At 37.8% G+C, this 22,459-nt stretch overlaps 2 protein-coding genes across 2 annotated transcripts; one reads left to right on the top strand and one right to left on the bottom strand.

The window, feature by feature from the left end:
* Positions 1-890: 890 nt before the first annotated feature.
* On the bottom strand, positions 891-18,494 carry LOC117290422 (transcriptional adapter 2-alpha-like). Its single transcript, XM_033771821.1, has 16 exons — positions 18,366-18,494; positions 15,666-15,790; positions 15,305-15,364; positions 14,115-14,206; positions 11,929-12,026; positions 11,051-11,101; positions 10,177-10,265; positions 8,215-8,287; positions 7,047-7,110; positions 4,425-4,468; positions 4,213-4,323; positions 3,464-3,535; positions 2,761-2,890; positions 2,081-2,124; positions 1,883-1,956; positions 891-1,201 (listed from the first exon to the last, which is right to left on the bottom strand). Exons 1-16 carry the CDS (start codon positions 18,367-18,369, stop codon positions 1,016-1,018), a joined length of 1,317 nt encoding a protein of 438 aa, XP_033627712.1. The 5' UTR covers positions 18,370-18,494; the 3' UTR covers positions 891-1,015.
* LOC117290421 (ficolin-3-like) lies at positions 5,502-6,759 on the top strand. Its single transcript, XM_033771820.1, has one exon. It carries the CDS (start codon positions 5,664-5,666, stop codon positions 6,642-6,644), a length of 981 nt encoding a protein of 326 aa, XP_033627711.1. The 5' UTR covers positions 5,502-5,663; the 3' UTR covers positions 6,645-6,759.
* Positions 18,495-22,459: the final 3,965 nt, after the last annotated feature.

Here is a 22,459-nt window from a genome sequence, read left to right as displayed (position 1 = left end):
TTGCCACCACTGCATATAAAATACTGCTCATTCATGTTACTTCATTTTGAAAGAAAACCCTTAAATAATGGACCGGTGAAAAAGCTGATGAACCAGTTAAATAATAAGCTAACTAGTCCCATTGAGTATTCACTGAAAATGTCAACCCTGCTAGTCCGTTTAAAGTCAGTCTATTGAACCATTCAAAATGTTCACATTGGCTTTTGGAAAAGTTAATTTCATACCAAAACTTTTCAATGTTTAAAGAAGAAAATAAATCTGCAAAGAGTTAGTTTTCTACTAAGAGTGGTACTATGATATTAGAATAAATAAAGAACAACTTCACTTTTTACATGGTTCAATAGATGTACTTGAATGCATTTATCCTTAACACTTTTGAATCAAATTATTTGACAACTAAAACACTTCTGAATAAACTTTTAAATAAGATACAAACCACCCTTTCTGTTCTATTGATGTATGCTGTTACCCAGCTTTTGTTGTGAATTTTTAAATTCTTTAACCTTTGTAAATTTGAATGCTGTCAGCCAAGAAGACATTTCGTGTCTTGTTGACGCACGTCTTGTAGGCTTACTTGTTTTCCCAGGCAGTGGACGCATTGCTATGATTCTGTCAGGATACCTTTTAAAGACACTGGACACTATTGGTAATTGTCAAAGACCAGTCTTCTCACTTAGTGTATCTCAACATATGCACAAAATAACAAATCTGTGACAATTTCAACTCAATTGATCGTCGAAGTTTCGAGATAATAATGGAAGAAAAAACACCCTTGTCACACAAAGTTGTGTGCTTTCAGATGCTTGATTTCCAGACCTCAAAATCTAATTCTAAGGTCTTGAAATCAAATTCGTGGAAAATTACTTCTCTCTCGAAAACTACATTACTTCAGAGGGAGCCGTTTCTCACAATGGTTTTATGCTAATAATTATTTTCAGTAATTACCAATAGTGTCCATTTCCTTTAAATCAGCTGGTAATCAAAACATATAAATCTACCAAAGGGCCAATTAACGTTAGCTGGTATTCACAAGCCCCTCCTTGACCAAGAAGTCAAAGAGTTTGCGGATCTTATTAACGTCAATCTTTATCAGGTTACGAGCTTGCTTGAGCTTGAGATGACCGACCCGGGTACACTCCGTCTGGAAGATGCGTTTGTACTCAAAGTAGGCCTCTGGAATGATGCGTACTGTTGCACACAACTAAAAGAAATAAGTCATAAAAGTCGTATCATTACTATACTGCGAAGAATACAAACAGTAAAGGTAGAGTGTACCCTTTCTCAACTTGTTATCTACATAGATATAGAATATTATACCTAGAACGGCCGCGTGTACATACGCGCCATAAGCCGTAAGCAAACATTTCTGGTTCTTCATGGAGGTGCTAAAAAGTTAGGTGCTGGTGGTAGCGCACATAAACAAAAACAGGGGAGATGGGCCTTAAACCACTATGGACGCGCGAAATGTAACGTGCTGGCAGAAGATGAACGCGGGAACGCCCCCATGCCAGAACCCACGTATGTACGCGCGGCTGAGCTAGGTATTATACTCTATAACTATGGTTATCTACAGTTGACTTAATAACAGGCAGAACTCTTTAATATGCAATGCAAAATATAGATTTAACAAACTGTCAATTGTGTTAACTCAGAATAACAGAATGTTCACATCCCGGACTTCCATTGTGCAGCATACAAAGAGGGACAAATGTACTGGAATTCTTACTTCAATCAAAAAAGATTTGTATCAATCTGAAAGCTCACCGATTATAAAGCTTATACCAATCCCTAAAAATTTTCACAGGAAATATTGTCAAAGTCAAGAAAATAGCATTAGAAGATCCCTTTTCCTTCTTTGATTATGATCCGTTTAAAAACTAACCTCTCGTTCTTTTTCGCTGAGTCGCTCATAACCAGCGAAACCAGTCAGATCTAGCGGTGGTGCGGATTTTCGACCTGAAATTCATAAACACACAGCCGGATGTGAACAAATTATATGCTAAATTTCATGAGCACTTACCACAAACTAAAATCCGTTTGAAAATAATTTCCATTTGAACCCTGGTATGGCAAAACTCACCTCCACTGGGTAAGGCTGGCAGTAGGTCAGTGTGTCCTGCATCACTAGAAACAGAAAAGTAAGATCAAGCTCAATTCCACTAAATAACTCCAGCATATACAGTAAGCCCTGTGTATTGTGCTGTTTTAACTTGCAGATGGAGCTATTTGAAGCTTAATGCAAGACGTACAGCTGCTCCATCACCCTTTATCTTCCAGTACGCGCTAATCCACCAATTAGATGCTCAAACTACTAGGAGGATAAAAACATATATCCTACTTCCTCTGTTTTTATTACACAGTGCATATTGTGAATGTCAATGCGTCACGCTCCGTATACGGACAGTGCAAAAATTACATTCTAAACTTTGTGTGCGTGCATGCTGTTGTCGCGAAATAACACTCTGAAATTTGAAAACTTTGCGCGTTGACGTACGTAAAACTGGAAGATAAATTTGTTATAACACGCGCACTCGTGGAATACGAAAAAAATATTGTGTTAAGCTGTTGGTGAGGTCTACTTGAAGATAAATTCGCTATCACAACTTGTAGAGTGCTGAAAAATTTTGCGCATCTGTAACCCATACACAACTTGGTGTTATACTCCATGGGTATGGGATGCAGAAGCGCTATATATTTTTCAGTATTTCACTGATATTAGAATAAGAATAAAAATTTGTCATTAGGATGAATATTTCTTACACTAGAGCCTGGCGGAGCAACCATTGCCTGCATGCGATTGGGTCTTGACTCGTGGCAAGTACGTTGGTCAGATGATGAGTCTTCTCTCTCTTCAGACGCTTGACTTTCAGCCTGTCATACAGTCTAGCACCTACAGGGGTCAAAGTTCAAGGGTCACAGTGATCATTGGAATATCCTATCAAAAGTCTAATGGTTCTTGATCTTTCCAATCTGAACAGTTTAGTAGTATGGAAAAACTAAACTTGTTAATTTTAAATTTGTTTTATATTTAAAAAATAAAATAACAATAAAACTAGGTTTTAATATAGCGCTTTACACACCCGAAGGGGCGTCGCAAAGCGCTTCTAACAATATTACCCCTGGTTACTTTTATGCAAGTTTGCCACAAAAAAGGCTAAAAGCCACTCTTGGTCTGGGGTTACAAGAAGACAAACTATTTAATCAACTCAGGGGGAGCTGAAGGTAGGAATTGTCATTCCTCTTAAACAGTCCAGGTTGTAGGATGGAGGGAAACATGCACCAGGCAAGAAGTGCCATAGAGATTAAGTAAGTGGAATAAAGCTGTTGGGATGACCCTTTGTTCTGTATCTCAGCAAAGCAAGAGTGTATGCAAGAGAAGATTCTGACAGGAGGAACCAGGTCACACACACTGGTGGCACTTTTACCATGAACATATTTTTTATGATAAACTAGTGTTTCTTACCAATCATATTCTTGATTCCATTCGAGCGATATTCCTGCAATCTGTCTATCTCTGTCTTCAAATCAAGCTCATCTGATAACAAATAAATTACATAAATTTAGTTCAGCAAACCAACCTTAAATTGTTTATTTTTTTTCTTTAAACCAATGTGTATTAAAGGTTGCGTCATGGATTTCAGTCTGTCATACATTTCAGTCTGTTTATCGTCAAAGACCAGTCTTCTCACTTGGTGTATCTCAACATTTCATTAGATAACAAATCTGTGAAAACTTCGACTCAATTGGTCATCGAAGTTGCAAGAGAATAATGAAAGAAAAACACCCTTGTGCACAAATTTTTATGCTTTCAAATGCCTAAGCAAGGTAATGATATTGGCAAAAAATTCATAAGACTTTCAGTGCAAATAGCTAGGTGGGTCATCTCTCGTTTGACTGGAAAAGGTAACACTGGTGCCGAGTCTCAAATACCGAGTCCAAGCGAGCAGTGGGTCAAGAGATGAAACGCTACAAGACTGGGGGTGGGGGTTGAACTTACATATCAAGCCTTCAAGAAGTTTGTCTTGTGCTAGGGGGGAGGGGGTTGAACTTACATATCAAGCCTTCAAGAAGTTTGTCTTGCGCTAGGGGGGGGGGGTTGAACTTACATATCAAGCCTTCAAGAAGTTTGTCTTGTGCTGGGGGGGTATTGAACTTACATATCGAGCCTTCAAGAAGTTTGTCTTGTGCTGGGGGGGGGGGGGTTGAACTTACATATCAAGCCTTCAAGAAGTTTGTCTTGTGCTAGCGGGTTGTGTAGTCTGGCGAACGGCCTCAACTTGTTGAAGAGGCTACGCACTGCCTCTGTGTGCGTTCTCTCTTGCACTATGAGCACAAAGAAAATAATATAACATTTAGTTTTGATTCTATAAAATTTCTATCAACTTTAGCAAAAAAAAAAAAAAAAAAAAAAAGTTGATACTTACGTGTCTGTTTTGCCAGATTCACTAATCCAAAATCTCTTATGATCCTACAAAAATGCAAACAAAACCTCAAATCAATCAAAAGGTTGGTACATGTAGGTTCAAAGTAAATTCACGATCATTCATGGTTACCAGTACAACTTTAAAGAGCACAAACCGTAAAGCGAACAAACTGCTGTAGCCTCTATCCTTGAAAGTCTCTTGAGAAATTGAGAGGGTGACATATAAAATTTGAACTTCTGGAAAAACCTAGGAACAGTGAAACAACAAACTAACTGTTGACAAGGGAACGGTTTCTAGAGCAACCCTTAGAAATTACAAGGATGGCAAGTAAGTAAGTGTAAACAAAACCATTAAAACCCAAGGCTTGGATATATAGGTACCTGAATCGCCATAATTAAACCCAAACAGTCTGGCGACAAGCAGAGAAAAAGGATAGGTGTAACACAATGGCAATGAAATTAAGCATCAACATGAGTAGGCACACTCCAAATATGATTACCAACACAAACAATGCCATGCACACGCACATCGCTTATTGTATAGCCTCGCAGCTTCAATCAATCAATTAGTCTGTAGCCACAACCTTGAAGTCTGGTAAGTGTAGGAAGAAAATTCACCAAGCCAATTGCAAAATGGAATATTACATCCACAAAAGATGACAAGTCAAGTGGAAAATTGTTTCAGAACCTGCTCGTGGCGAGGCAGACTTAATTAATGCCTTGCGGTACATCTAAAGAATATTACTATTACTCCGAGCACAAGCCAAGTGACCAATCACCAATCATCTTACATTAGTAAAGGTCTTGATATTCTAATGAACCCAGAGACAGCCAACATCCAATCAATGACCATGTTGTTAATGACTGGCAAAATTAGCTAGTACTCACATTTTGATTTGGCTATAACCTGCATGTTTGCAGTGTAAGTGACTTCAACCGAATAAAGCACTGGCCAATCACTGCTTGCCACAGTGGGTGCATTACATTCCATACTTTTGCTTTGGTGTTATAATAAGATACAGATTAAGTACACTATTTCAGTTTGCAGTCTTACGATAGCTGCGTGTACTGCACTCCCAAATACTGTCTCCTTTTTAGTAAACATTGGTTCTTGCGCAAGGCATAATGAACACTTCATTCAATCTAACTGGCATCAAGAACACATGAACAAAATTAAGTGGCAAACAAAATCAGTTTTCTTTCCTTCATTGAAGGGCTTGTTTAACAAGTGTACTTCCACATGAAAATGGATGTGTACAGCTTTCAACTGTTTTTAATATTGCTCATTATGACTGTGGATCGAATAAGTACACTCGATGTGTTATCGTGTAACAAACAGATGACGATTCAGCCATTTCTGACTACACAGAATAAACAATTACAGGTCGCTTCATATCAACAGTATGTAGCCCAATCTCACGTCGTCTGTGTGAGTTACTGCCATGCTGATCCTCAGTGCCAATCGGTCAATTACAACATTGACAATCATCTGTGCGAGTTAATCAACACGACCAGGGCTCAGTATCCTGATGACTTTGTTACACACTTTGGCAATGTGTACTTTGATTCTGTGCGTTATTACAGCAGTTGCCAGGAGCTTCTTGATACAGGTTACACTGAAAGTGGTATCTATAGTATACTTCCTACAGGATTTAACAACACCCTTCAAGTCTACTGTGACATGGACACTTATGGTCAGGGTTGGACCGTCATTCAGAGGCGACAAGATGGCAGTGAGGACTTCGATCGAGGCTGGACTGACTACCGTATCGGGTTCGGCAACTTATCCGGTGAATTCTGGCTAGGAAACGACAACCTACGCACCCTGACTGAGTCCATCGGACCGTGGAAACTTCGAGTCACTTTAGAAGACTGGTATAAAAATGAATCGTGGGCCGAGTATGAATCCTTGCAGATCACGGGCGACAACTTCACTATTCACTTTGACTCGTACAATCGGGAGAGTACCGCTGGGAACGCCCTGGGATGGCACTTAGGTATGAAGTTCTCTACACGAGACAATGAGAATGATTTGAAACCTGACGTCAACTGCGCAGTACGTCACAAGGGAGGCTGGTGGTACAACTCGTGCGTGGACACCAATCTGAATGGTATGTATATCAAAGGGCCAACAGAGTACTTTTTTGGGATCTTTTGGCAGCAGTGGCAGGATTACAGCGTTATGAAAAAATGCTCCATGATGATACGCCTCTCAGAATAATTGGACAAAAAACTTGAGTGAAAACAAAATCTTGCTTTTGTGTCTTTAGAGACAATCAATATACCTTAATCATGCCTAGACCATCTTTCAAAACTTTGAGAACAATAAGAACTCACTCCTCGGCAGTGCAATATAGGTCGATAGGTTAATATCACAATCTCGTTTCTCTGGATTGACAAATAAGAGTTGAGGATTTAAGTTTACCTGAAGATTAAGTACAAAGTCAACCTTCCTACAGTTTGACTATTCAATATCATCAACATTGTTTTGAATAATAGATGTTTCAAACTTTGCCAGCCTGCAATTAGTGAATAGCTGAGAAACAAGCAACGGAGGCCATGGCCTTAGTTTATTTCCAGACTATGGATTGGAATAAAACCAAACAACAAAGACTTGACTTACTTTTTTCTTCTCTGTCGTCCCTTTTTCCTGGACTGATGGATGTCGACGGCAGCAAATTTTAATTCTAGGTAGAAACATAAATGGAGACACCAAATATTAATTAAATATGAGATATTCCAGCATTTCATGATTGGTTAAACCTGTAAAAGCCATTATACACTTTCGGAACAGAAAAAAAATTAAAGTTCACAGATTTACAAATAACTCACAGGGTTTACAGAAGGTAATGGTGAAAGACTTCTCTTGATAAGTTGTGATACACAAAGTGTGGGCCTTGGACAACACTGTTTACTAAAAGTGTCCACTGGCTTTAAAGGGTGTGCACAACATTGAAAAGATTGAAAATAATTGTTCACAGATTTGCAGAAAAAAATGCAGTTTATGATTTCCTTGCAACTTTCCTGTGTCAATTGCTTGTCCAAAATTTAAAAAAATTGTTTGACATTTAACATTTCCTCCTCAAGTCCAGTGCCTTCTCTATATCCATTTGACATTTTAATTGTTCTCTTTTGTGCGAGTAATATTTTAGAATTTGTGGCGAGAAGTAAAAAAAAAAAAAAAAACAATAATAAAAGATGGTCAAAGTGAAGAAAAGAAAACTTGAAACAGTTTGATCTTGTGAGTCTGAAATCTGACTGTTTAAAATCAGTGAAAACATGTGGTTTTTCACTGTTTTTCCTGAATCTGTTTAAAGGCAGTGGACACTATTGGTAATTACTCAAAATATTTATTGGCATAAATCCTTTCTTGGTGACGAGTAGTGGGGAGAGGTTGATGGTATAAAACATTGTGAGAAACGGCTCACTCTGAAGTGCCATAGTTTTTGAGAAAGAAGTAATTTTCCAGGAATTTGATTTCGAGACCTCAAGTTTAGAATTTGAGGTCTCGAAATCAACCATCTAAAAGCACACAACTTTGTGTGACAAGGGTGTTTTTTCTTTCATTGTTATCTCGCAACTTCAACGACCGATTGAGCTAAAATGTTCACAGGTTTGTTATTTTATGTATATGTTGAGATACACCAAGTGAGAAGACTGGTCTTCGACAAATAAACCAATAGTGTCCAGCGTCTTTAAGACAATGTAACCTTGCACATTAAAAGGGCAAGTCCTAACATTGACTATTCTGAATGGCTTCTTCGTGCTTACACCTTTGGTTTTCCACTTACCGGTTAACAGTTCATCTTCCTCATTATGGAAGTAGATATCTCTCAAATCCCACTCCGCATAATTATCATATTCCTGCAGGAAGCAAGTATGCAGTGATTAAAGGGGCAGTGGTCAATATTAGTAATTACTCAAAATAATTATCAGCATAAAACCTCACTTGGTAACGAGTAATGGGGAGAGGTTGATGGTTGTGAGAAGCGGCTCCCGATGAAGCGACATAGTTTACGAGAAAGAAGTAATTTTCTACGAATTTGATTTTGAGACCTCAAGTTTAGAATTTGAGGTCTCAAAATCAAGCATCTAAAAGCACACAACTTCATGTGACAAGGGTATTTTTTCTTTCATAGTTATCTCGCAACTCTGACGACCAATCGAGCTCAAATGTTCACAGCTTTGTTATTTTATGCATATGTTGATATACACCAAGTGAGAAGACTGGTCTTTGACAATTACCAATAGTCTTTAAAGGATCAGGTTTGTGGCATGACATCAACTCTATCTAAAGGCTGCAGAGTCACACTGCAGTGAAAACGAAAACAATCACAACGCAAAGAGAAGGCATTCTATTGGTTGAATGAGCGTATGCGTATTCTGCGTGGAGCAACTCAACCAATAGAATGGGTTCTCTTTTTCGTAATCGCCGCAGTGTGACTCGGCCTTACCCCAGTTACTACAAACATGCCTTCCTTCTGCCTCATATCTACGCTGAGCAAACACACATGCAGTTAATGAGTGACAGTTCATAATTTCATGTACAGCCATTCTTGATCATGGCGACACAGCCCCTTTAAGCACTCATTGATGTATGATAAAACACAAACAATAATATCATCCACATTGATTAAAAATGACAGATCATGCAGTATAGTATTATAAAAATACACAGTCAAACCTCCTACTGTCCGACCATTTCATAAAATCCACATTGCCATATGTGGTTAGGGCACTGTGCCAGCGTGCATGGTGGAATTACTTGGTAAATGCATACATACAGTACACAGTCAACCCTCCTACTTTCTGACCATGGGATGCACTATACAATAGATGTGTTGTCAGCTTTTTTTATGATATCACGTGATGGGTGCCTTTTACGGTACCCAGTCAGCATCAAACAGAGACAAATATTCATCATTCAACATTATCTTTATAGTTTTTTGTCTTCAAGTACGTGCTAATCCTCCAATCAGATTCGCAGAATGATGGTGATATAAACCTATATTGCACGGCTAATATCACTATCTGCGTCTTGTGTGTTCTATGTCACGCGCCAAGTTTGCTTGAAGATAAATACGTTATCACACGTGCGCTCGTGGAAATACGTCTGCCCCCCTCGTTGGATATAGGACGCAGAAGTTTTCCACTCGCGCTTGTGAGATAACTTATAATGTGATACATTGTATATATATGCACTATGCCAGCAGGCAATGCAGAATAACATCATAAATACATAAACACAGTCTACAGTCAACCCTCCTACTGTCTGACCATTCAGTAACAACCAATAGTTCTGAATGATAGATGCACTATGCCAGCCTGCAATATTGTATCATGCAGTGAACTTGGTGAACAAAGCACAGTCAACCCTCCTACTATTTGACCATTCAATACAATCCACATTGTTTAATGTGATAGATGCACTGTGACAGTTTGCATTATGACACATTGTGGTGAATGCATCTTCACAGAACACAGTCAACCCTCCTACTTTATGACCATGGAATGCACTATACGATAGATGTATTGTCAGGTTCTACATGTATGTGATATCATGTGATGGGTGCCTTTTACAGCACCCAGTCAGCATCAAACCCACAGCCAAGATACTCATCATTCAATATCATCTATAGTTTTATACGGGATATATTCACTACGCCAGCAGAAAATGCGGTATAATATCGATCAAAAAGTTAACTAAAATTGTTAACAAATAAACAGTCTACCATAAACAATAACAAACATACCGTGTTGAAGTCCCCACGTGCAGGTTGGTAGCCAGCCATATCCAACATTCTCTGGGAATCTCTGATTGGTCGTACGGGATCCTCACTCACTTAAACAACCAATGAAATCTCATGTTAGATATATAGTATATTAGAAATTTTCTAAACCACAAAATCAATGCAAAATGTCAAAATAGAGTAGCAAGCTTACTACCATTGGCAGCGCACTGTATCGTTACCTCGCCATCAACATTCCATGGAAGGAAAGCGCTGGAAAATAATGCTGATTGGTTACTCAAATGTAAATGCTCTGTGCACATGTTTGTTAAAAACTTGTAGGTGCCTTGGTACATGTGTAACAAAATGCAAGTATTAGGACGCACTCCACTTCAAATGAATCATGTTTTTTTAAGGGGGGGGGGGAAGGGTAGTGGTGCGGTGTTCAAGACTGACACCACACAGTGTGCTCACATCAAGAGATCTACGCAGGGCTGTTTGTAAAAACACAAGGTTTTGTGTAGCACAGCTGAGAAACACCAAAGAAAGAAAAAAAAGGAAAACTAAAATACAATAGATGTATTGTCAGGTTCTACATGTATGTGATATCATGTGATGGGTGCCTTTTACAGTACCCAGTCAGCATCAAACCCACAGCCAAGATACTCATCATTCAACATCATCTATAGTTTTACATGGGATTTATTCACTATGCCAGCAGGCAATGCGGTTTAATGTTGTGAATGCATATATACACAGTACACAGTCAACCCTCCTACTGTCTGACCATTTGATGCACTATGCCAGCCTGCAATATGATATAATGAGCGCACAAGAAAAAAAAAAAAAGGAAAACTGTTTTTTTAAGTCACGCCTGCAAAGTTATCTGAATACTTACATCGACAAGGAATTGCTTTGGACGGACCAGGTTTCAGTTCTTCCGGAAAGTCTGCCAAAAAAATAACAAGTTTTAAAAAATCTCTTAAGAACTCTGAATTTAACCCTAAACATCTCACTCCTTACGACTATACAGCACGGACAGTCGTTCAACAATAGCAACCCTCGCAGGTACCCTTGTACTCATGGATGATGAGTACAATTATGTCTTGCTCATCGACACATGTTTTTCATGACCAGCTTCAAACCCATGACTCAACCATCATAACTTGAGCTAAGTGTGCTAGACCGCTCGGCCACACACAGTTTTTTAGTTTTCATAAAATTGAATAGCAAACCACAAGGGAAACTGACTGGATAAATTTTAAATGATTTGGTGTTGGAAAAAAAAAAAGTTTTCTAGGCGGACGTTGGTTCATATCTTGCGCTAGTCAATTTGTTTTTGTCTAACCCAATATCATTTAAAGGCTGTGGACACTATTGGTAATTACTCAAAATAATTATTAGCATAAAACCTTACTTGGTGACGAGTAATGGGGAGAGGTTGATGGTATAAAACATTGTGAGAAAAGGCTCCCTCTGAATTGACATAGTTTTCGAGAAAGAAGAAATTTTCCACGAATTTGATTTCGAGACCTCAGATTTAGAATTTGAGGTCTCGAAATCAGCCATCTAAACGCACACAACTTAGTGTGACAAGAGTGTTTTTTCTTTCATTATTATCTCGCAACTTCAACGACCAATTGAGCTCAAATTTTCACAGATTTGTTATTTTGTGCATATGTTGAGATACACCAAGTGAGAAGACTGCTCTTTGCCAATTACCAATAGTGTCCACTGTCTTTAAAATTTACTAACGATGTTTCTTGAAGTTCCTACCTGGGAATAGCGTATTAGTTTTCTCAATGAACATCTTGGTGTAGTGCTGTTCACATTCTTGCTTGCTCCGTCCTGTCACCTGATTGGCCACATCTTGCCTGTAAATTAACATAATGACCAGGCTTAATATTATAATAATAATAATAATAATAATAATGCATTTATAATGCGCCATCTATCTAGTGTACAAGACCCTATTCAGAGGCGCAGAACAAAAAACAATACATACCACAAAAAAGAAATGTAGAACTAGGGCCACTGATTTTCCGTTTCAGAAAAGTGCAAAAACATGAATTCCGTTTCAGGCACAAAAAATTCCGTTTCATGTTTTTTTTAATTAGATAAAAGGTTGTTTAATACCCAGGGACACACTTATAAAAATCAATTTGTGATAAGTTGCACTGTTGACTTCGTAAAATGTTCATTTGAACTGACAAATTTCAAAAAAATACTTTTTTTTATAATTGTGGATTATTTTGTATACTGCTGTTCTAAAAAGGTTGCACTGTGACTGCAGTATCAATGCACATGATGTGATAGACTTGATTCCAAGTCTAAAACTGCAGTTGATTCTCTGCATCAGCCACATTGTAGGATAATGACAGGAGTGTATCCACAAGAGGGCGCTGTTTCAGCATGATCAAAGACTTGGGAACAAGTCTATGGACGTGACCATTCTCCATCCACAAACAAAATGTCAGCCATTTTGTTTTCGCTTTGGCGACAGAATGTTGACAGTTTACGGTTTTATTTTAGACCTTTCCGAGATGAAAAAACATTGTATGTGTTCTTATAGATCATAGGTAAGCTAGTTTGTGTATTATTGTTGGTAAAAGAGAGGGAGAAAATGCAATTTGGGTGAACAAAAAATGTTTAAAACGTGCCGCGAATAATGCCCTTCGCTTAACCATGTTAACAACGTGTGTACATCATGTGTGTAAACATTGAGGATGGTGTGAAGTAGAACAGAATGATCCACGGTTACGATCTCGTACTTTTTAATGGTCTGATTTCTGATGCCTTTTTAGTTTAACAAAAAGAATCTTAATAAAGAATGCAATTTCAATAGTTTTGGCGTCAAGAAAAAAAAAAAAAAAAAAAATCAAATTTTCTGAAATCCCGTTTTCCGTTTCAAAGGGCGGATTCCGCGAATTCCGTCCGTTTTCCGCGATCGCGGAAAATCAGTGGCCCTATAGAACGTAATACAAAATTATACAATGAATAATCTACTGTCAAGACATGTAACGAGCTAAGTGTAAGAGGATTTAAATAAATGAGTTTTAAGCAAGTTTTTAAACAATGGAAGAGAACTACAGCGCCTGATGTTATTAGGTAAAGCGTTCCAAAGTTTAGGAGCACAAGCTGAAAAGGCATGATCGCCATACGATGAGGAAGTTCTAGGAATAGTTAAATAAAGGGACTTAGCAGAAGAACGAAGAGTGCGAGAGGGGGCATAAGGTACAAGAAGATTTGCAATATAAGACGGAGTCAAGCCGATCTGAGATTTAAATGCAATAATATGATGCAAATTATAATGTCCATATATTTCCATAAGAGTTCTCCAATGCCGAGTACCTCCCAAGTCCTGTTAAAAAAATTCACAGGCTCATTACTTGGGTGGGACTCGAACCCAAGACCCCTTGCCATCCTAGAGATGTTAGGTTGGCTCAGTGGTTTCTTGCCCTGCCTTTCATTCCGAGGACCCCGGTTAAGAACAGAGCCTTGCAGGTGGATTGGTTTTTCAGCCCCTGACTGATTGCTTGGGTTGGGGTTCTCCTAGTGCTTGTTCAACTCATTTTGAATATGGTCTTGTAAAAATGTTGACCGATAGACGATGTGACCTCCGACGTCACAAGAAAACAATAACATGATTCGCGCGCATACCGCCTGGCAAAACCTTTGTGTTTTGGCAGCCAGCTAGAAAGTGTACGCAATCTTACTATGACTACGCAACTCTTTGCCAGGCGAAACATGACGTAAAAATAGTATTTTGTCAACAGAGGGCGGTTTGAATGTAAACATAGGTTACATTGTCTGGTGGATTTATCTCCAAAATTCAAGCCCCTTTTAAAAAGTGTGAATCCTATATTTTAGCAGCGGGTGGCACTACAATTTTCATAAGATTTTAAATTTGGAATAAGGGTAAAGAATATCGACTTCAAAAAGTGAAGCAATTTGCAACTTACCAGTTCCCGATTCCACAATCCGCAATTGCCTCCAGAAGTTTCTTCTCATCTTTTGCACTCCAGGATTGATCCAAAATAGGAAAAGCATTTGTCTGAAAGGTAATAGGGCATTAGAAATTCCTTTAAAGCACTTAAAGTTTTGGGGGTTTGTTGAACCTTTTTGAAAACAATTATTCTTTAAATTTGAACATTGATCTAATAAATTGAATGCTGCAATGAAACAAAACAATGTTAATGAAATAAAACGCCACCAAGACATGACACTTTACGGGGGCAATTGCCTGTTGCCCCTGGGCCTTAGCGCCCCTTGAATGTTCCAAAACAAATAATTTAATTAAATTATAAATAAATTGTTGTTTAATGTGATAGATGCGCTGTGACAGTTTGCATTATGACACATTGTGGTAAATGCATCTTCACAAAACACAGTCAACCCTCCTACTTTATGACCATGGAATGCACTATACGATAGATGTATTGTCAGGTTCTACATGTATGTGATATCATGTGATGGGTTCCTTTTACAGTACCCAGTCAGCATCAAACCCACAGCCAAGATACTCATCATTCAACATCATCTATAGTTTTATACGGGATATATTCACTATGCCAGCAGAAAATGCAGTATAATATAGATCTAATAAATTGAATGACTGATTGTCTAATAAATTGAATGACTGACATTGTCTGATCTAATATATTGAATGCTGCAAAGAAACAAAACAATGTTAATGAAATAAAACGTCACCAAGACATGACACTTTACGGGGGCAATTGCCTGCTGCCCCTGGGCCTTGACGCCCCTTGAATGTTCCAAAATAAATTTATAATTTCCTCACCATGGAGATGCCCTTCACCAAGAAGGAAATGCCTTGGTGCTCTTGCCCGAAACAAAGCATCCAGGCCAAACTTCATGGCTCTGCTTACCATAAGCACAGAATCGGCGCTTACATAAGCTTACCTTAAGCGTATTACACGTGTTAGCGATGAATTATGGCTTTTGCGCGTGCACACTCCACGTTACTAGGCATTCTACGCTTACAAGGCTAGCACAGAAATTCAACGCTTGCCTGTAAGCAGGGAATAGTGATCGTAAGCGCAGAATTCAGCGGTAAGCAGAGCCATGAAATTGGGCCCATTCCTGTTAACCGTTTCAGTTTGAAATACATTTGGTTTGAAGATTCACTTACGATGATGTCATAGTCATGGCTGCTGTGGTGTTTGCCGTTCTCCCATCCTTTGGAAAAACACTGGTGGGTCAAACAAATCAGGAATAATATTTGTGAGTTAAAGGGTACAAATATTCAAAAAAGCGGCTAGCACTGCTTCAAAGACTTACAATGCATTGCAATGAACTAAAAATCTACAGGAAAAAAATGCCTGCTTTATGCTTGAAGACTGTTTAAAAATACAAGAACAATTTTCCAGACAAGCAAATGAAAGCCTGTAAGACACGCTTTAAAAAGAATATCCAGGGAGGCCTATGAAAAGATATGTAAACCTGCTCAGATTTTCATCACTGTTTCTAACAAAAATTAAATGTACTGCTACCTGAAGACATATGTTGAGGTGTGTAGGTCCACAGACCATACATCTGATGTAAGGCTCAATCAGGTACGTTGAACACCCTGGACACGGTGGGTCGATATCGGTGGATACATGGTGGAATGCTAACGCTGTGGATAAAGCAAATATATACAAACAAAAACATGTCAATAATAATAAAGTATCAACCTGTTGGAAGAGAATTAAAAAGTTGTCCCACTATTTTTAAATTATCAAGATGTAGGCGTAATGGAAATTACTCTGAAATGGGGGGGGGGGGGAATGCACACAAAATTTAAGCAAAAAGTTAGAAAAAAACATCACTTTTTCCAATGTATTAAAAGTAAAACAAAAACCAACAAGTCTAATTCTCATCCAACTTCACCAAATTCAACAGTTGGTCTGCTGGCCAAATTATAGTTAAAACACAAGATGACCAGTTAAAATTTTCTGGCTGGCTACAGTAGTTCAGTATGAAGCTTCCATGTGGCAACATACACTGCAGACCAGTAAAATACATAAACCAGTTGAAACCAGTTGAAACCAGTTGAAACCAGTATAATACAGAGTCCTGGCTGGCCAGTCACTAAACAAGTTATGAGCAAACCGTCCTCCATAACATGCTATCTACAGAGCAGAAACACGGTGTGGCAAATCAACAGTGTGGCAGTCCTTATCAGACCAACACTACTGCACTGCAATCCAATGCACATAATGACAGAAATTCATGTCCCCCATTGGTTTTAAATACAGGGAGATGTTGCATAGCTCACCATGCTGTTCGTTAGCCCATGACCCCATAGTGTTATGCAGGGTTCTGGTTGAATCACATATAATACTGTTTGTCAAAACCCATACAACTGTACAATAACTGAATCTTCACATCAAAGGCAATGACTAGTTATATAACAGTTGGAATGCATGAATTGGACTCAAACACCCTATTCTTCAAGGCATTTTAGCTGTCAGTGTCGCAGCAAAGGGATTTCTCCACTAAGTATCATTGTATCAAGCAGTTTGCATTCACCACTTGTCAACTTAAAAACACAATTGAATAAGGACTTTACTACATTGTATGCAGAAAAGCACATTATGGACATCGTATGCAAATAAGTCAAGTATAAGCACAATATGGAGCCTTTTATGGACACTGGATAGCTACAAATGCAGAGTCAATTTAAATACATTCTAATGGAATTAGCAGTCAGTATCTTTTAAGAATTGCATGGGAAATATTAGAGGGTTTTTTTTGGGGGGGGGGGGCGTACTTCCGTGTACAAACTGCAATGAGGAAAGGAATGTGTTTAAAAAAGAGAACATGAGGGGGGGGGGGGCACCCTCCACCCCTGGAATGCCCCTGTAGCTGGTACATGTACTTGATGGACTTATCCCTTTACAGCTGGTGAAAGCTAAACTGGGATGATGTGCTGTGCATGACGCCGTGACCAGTGGTGCAATAAAAGTGTAGGACAAGACAAAAATAATGAACATTATATACACTGCACATTCGAGGGAGCAACAAGAGGGATCTGTGTCGTAAACTTGCGGGCCCAATACCCGGATCTCCGGAAGGGCTGCAAGCCTACATGCTTGGATGGAGGGTGCACTGACGACAGTACCTAAGGTAATCTATTCCAGATCCTGATGGTACGAGGGTAGAATGAATATTTGTAGCAGTCCAGGGAGACAGAGGGCATGCCATTTTTTTACGTGATGATCATGTCTCAAAGACCAACCGGGAGTTGGTGGCTGAGTGATGGTAGGCCTAGTGTAGTGGATTTTTAAACATTTTGTATATTGTCATTCAATAAAGTCATAGTTCATGATGTACAAAAATACAACCTCCACACATGCTGCTACTAGTGCTACATTAAATTAATCTATTCTTCTTTATATTTTATATCAATTTAATGTTTCAAAAATAGAATTTATACTTTTTAATACTTCTACTTCTACATCAGTACTTGGCATAGTCCTTCAGTTAGGATGTATGCCAAGGATAGCTGCTTATGTGCGGTTCTATTTCTAAGTGTTGCAGCCTGTGCATTTTATTGTACAAGGTGCCAGTAAAAACATGGGAGGTAACATGTAGATGTAGCTAGATGTTTGCTCCAACCATCCCCTTAAAGACCCCGATGGATGGGAGCTCGAGGATCTGGCTGGGGATATTCCCCCAAAAGTAAATCCGGTTGGGAAGGGGGGGGGGGAAGTGCAGCTGTATGAAATTCAATTGTTGACAATTTGGGCAAATCAAAACTACATACATTTTTATTCAAATTACTATTATTAATTAGGCCTATATATTATCTTGTAAATGTTAATTAATGTAATTAAAAACTAAAATTGTAAACTAAGTCAGGACAGTTGACGTCATACATCATGCTGTATGACTATGAACTATGAGTTTATAAATATAAATTCGTAAATGGTGCACGACATTGGTGCAATTGACTGGCACCGGGGTACTTCTAGAAACCCCTAGAAACTATAAGGCTCCCCTGTGAGCTCACGTGGGAGCCTTAGTTCTAGAAGTAGCGCCGGAGCACCATCACTTGCCGAGGGGCGAGCCGTGTCCGGCACCCGCCCGTAGTCTGACCATTGTTAATTGATCATTGTGTACCCGGTTACGTCTCGCGCCCCAAAATTCAGTCATTTTGAATTCAGTCTCACGACCCCTGAATTACTCGGAGATTACCTTATACTTACCCATTGCCGATAGAACTTGCTGAAGATTTCGAATCCAGGTTTAAAAAATCCAAACTTGCCACAGGTTTACTTGAAAATATACATTTTTACAACGAAAGTGACGTCCACAAAGACCACATTTTTACGGAAATGTGCACAATGCATTTACCAGGTCGAGCGCCCTCATGTGGCGATATTTGGCCATCTTAAAGGCGCACTCCGGTGGTTTTGAAAATTGGCCTACCTTAAAGGTGCACTCCAGTGATTTCAATATTCAGCCACATTAAAGGTGGATTCCAGTGGTTTTAATATTTGGCCACCTTAAAGGTACACTCCAGTGGTTTTAATCAGAGAAAATTTCAATTCATAAAATGACATGAAAATACATTATTTTCTCATCCAATACAAACAGAATATTTCTTTTATATAATTTACTTTGTCCCTTCACCCACAATCATCATTGCAGTGTGGAGCGTGTAGGGAGTGATCTCAGAACATTGTGCCATCCACTGTTGTATACTTGCAGGGAGATTTGCATAAATTTGCATAAATTTACATGCAAACCTCTAACCAAAAGGATGGTGAAAATGATAATATTTTGCCTATATTGCATACCCACTCCTAACTCTACAAAAATCACACTCTAAAGATCAAAGTCAACTTTCTAAGTATACAAAATGAAACATCAGTCATTTAATTGCTACACAATTTTTTAATTCATTCTTTTTTTTATGGCAAGTTCGTCAAATAAAAAACATATTGCACTACACTGAACAAGAACGACATAAAACCACAAGTACATAAAAATGGATTGAGGACAAAGCTACCACCTTAAAATTGCACTAAACTGCATGATAGTACATCTATGTTAAAGAAAACTATATCTCAGATTATAACAAAACAGTTCAATAATATATAATTTGCATTAATATTTGTAATATACATTACATCTAGAAGACAAACAAAATAGAGACCTTCTGTGTTAGAAAAGCGTGACAATAAAAACCAAAGTGTCGGTTTGAGAAATTTGGATCTAGCAAAAACACCCAAAACATGATAGGGTTTGTAATTTACTGCTTTATAGCAAAATCATGAGAACATTACATGAGAATAAGTGATTGAAACAGTTGCTTTAATAGTATGTAATGTAAATATTGGTTAAAAGCAGTAGCTTGTTTAAAGACCTACTGTTGAAACAGGATTATGCAATGTAAACAAACAAGAGTTGATTAATTAATTATTTTTTAGATTTTCACCATCTTTCTTTGGAAGATCAAATTATCATAAAACTGAACCTATTTACTTGTTGCTGTAGTGGTAGTGTAGAATTTGGTAAGAGTTGTTACAGATATCCAAAGTTCATTTCAATCAAACTCTTACATAAAATGGTAAACCCGTACTTATACAACCCATGAAGTAATGTAAACGGATCTTCAGGATATCGTTTTAGACCCATCATGATCACCTTTAAATGTTGGGAGTCCTGCACACTGTGACATAGAACGTTGGAAAAGTAGCTTCTTGTATGGGCACCAGAATATTGTTGTCCTTCCGGCATGTGTTTGGTTTTACTGAGGCCCTTTTCAAAACTACGGCTTCGGCTTTGGTTTCAGCTTCAGGCTCCGTCCTCTCGTCTGAAGCCCCTGAGTGTGTATCATACAGCACGAGCAACTGTCAAAACAACCGCTAGCCTGAAGCCAAATGAGCTGAAGCCGTTGTTTTGAAAAGGGCCTCAGTGTCTTGCTTGGAACCATGACTTCAGCTTGGGCTCAGAACTGAGACTAAGATCTGTCAACCCGACTAAAGCCCTGTACCAAAAGCACACATTAGCCTAAGTGAAGCCTAAGTGATTACCTAAGCTGGAACCTGAATCTTAACACGCTAAAGACAATCGGTGTCAGTACAATCTTTCAAAATCAAAGTTGACTGGCAAGCCTCAAAGCAAGCATCTTGTAAAAATTATATCACAGATAATTAAAATATTCATGAATATGCAAAACAATCACAAATATGCATTATTATTATCTACTTATTCACACACTATTAATAGAAACCTTGTATACTTATAATAAATCTAAATATAAAGTCATGTACTATAGATCAGTTACTCAAAGTGGTTAAGTCTAGAGGTGTAAATATTAGTTAGAAAAACATACCAAGCTTAATTATAGTCTCAATTCTTAAGTTATCTTTACTTTTTACAGCACTTTTTTTTATCAAAAACCTGGCCATATATTTTAGAAAGCACACACACAGATAATCTGTCAATCTCTTCTGAAATATATATTTACTGCATGCAGAAATTTTCATATCATTCTATCTTTTAAATCTTATAATAATATATATACAATATCTGGTCAATTTTCACCCCACCACAATTTCATTAAACTCCTGTCACATATTCATATAAATCTTGTGAAATTGTGAATAACGCTTCAGCAACAAAAATATAGAAATTCCATAATGTGAACAAAGGTCAGCCATACCCCAACAACAAAACCATAAACAATTAAAAAGTATGTAAATTAATGTACAAAGTTAGGGAGAAGTTTCTGTTCAGTTTCTGTCAACAAAATAATGAACAAGGAAAAAAACAGTTTGAAACCAAAATCTCAAGTAAAGTTTTAAAGTTAGATACTTTTTGGTGAAGTTTTTTGCATATTAATTTTTTGAGACCCAAATGACATGACCAGATACTGTATAGGTTTAAAATCTGCTTCACATCAACACACAGACGGCGTTAAAGATTGCTGCAATAAATAAATTATGATAATCTCATCAATATTAATATTTACAAAACATGCAAAACATCAGGATAGACATAAAAAATAAATCCACATTTTTAGAAAACAAATTAAATTACCAATAGATAATCAAAAAAGACCAAACTTGTTCATATTAATGAGCATGATAAATTAAGCACAAAATCTATTTACAATCTTCAAACGCGCTTAGCTTTTAAACTTGGTTAGGTAACGGTTATAAGTACATGGCCCTACAGTAAGTACATTTCACAACAGACGTCAGAGTATTTATTTCTTGAAGTTCTTGCATTTTTGTGTTTATTATTTTTTGCTGTTGGTGTACAACGTGAAGAGTTGTCCTATAATATGCTTAAACAAGTGTTAAACCAATGTACGACCCGAGAGTCATTGTAGAAAAAAAGGTCTCAACAAGAATCAAACTTTTAGGAGGTAAGTTGAAAAAATTATATTATTAACCAATATCCTGTAGGCAAAATAGTTTATGCTTAGCAAATTAAGCTTAACAGCTTTATGAAATTTGGCCTTTGGTTGTAAACATAATCAAAGATGCAAACAAAATGTTGTCTAACCCTGTCTATTTAACAACTTCTGGCATTGATCGTCCAGTAAAATGCTGATAGTTTAAAATAATAATGTTTTTCCTGAATATGTTCCTAAAAAATAAGTCTGAACCACTTTTCCTTCGTTAACTTTTACAATGAATGAGAAAATTGAACATTTACGTTAGGCAGTGAAGCTACAATCCTAAATAGGTTGGCTCAATGATTCTATCACCCAATGTCTAGGTTTTTTTTATAAACATGATTAATTATTGATCTTACTTGGGTTAAAAACAAGGGACCCTGAAAAGTGATGAACACTGTTACCCTTATAATCTAAAGATACCTGTGTAGAGATGACAAAGTTGAAGGAAACCTTAGCAATTAGGTAGGGACTAGACCAAATCAACATGCAAGGCTCCAGTTCGAAACAGGATTCAAACATTTGCATTTCCTCTTCCTTTTTTCCCCCTGTGGCCAAGATGGAATTTAACCCATGTCATTCCCATTACCATAGCTATAGAATAACGCTTGTGCAAGTCTGTCATTTTTGTAAGTCAATGCTTTTTTAGCAGTACATAACTAACATTCGCCACCCTTAAAGACAGTAGACACTATTGGTAATTGTCAAAGACCAGTCTTCTCACTTGGTGTATCTCAACATATGCATAAAACAACCAACCTGTGAAAATTTGAGATCAATCGGTCGTCGAATTTGCGAGATAATAATGAAAGAAAAAACACTATTGTTACACGAAGTTGTGTGCTTTCTGATGCTTGATTTTGAGACCTCAAATTCTAAACTTGAGGT

The sequence above is a fragment of the Asterias rubens genome, chromosome 5, assembly GCF_902459465.1.
Source record: "Asterias rubens chromosome 5, eAstRub1.3, whole genome shotgun sequence".
In the NCBI taxonomy this organism is placed as follows: Eukaryota; Metazoa; Echinodermata; class Asteroidea; order Forcipulatida; family Asteriidae; genus Asterias; species Asterias rubens.
The sequence above is the reverse complement of the archived record's forward strand: the minus strand, read 5'-3'. Positions and strand labels throughout refer to the sequence as shown.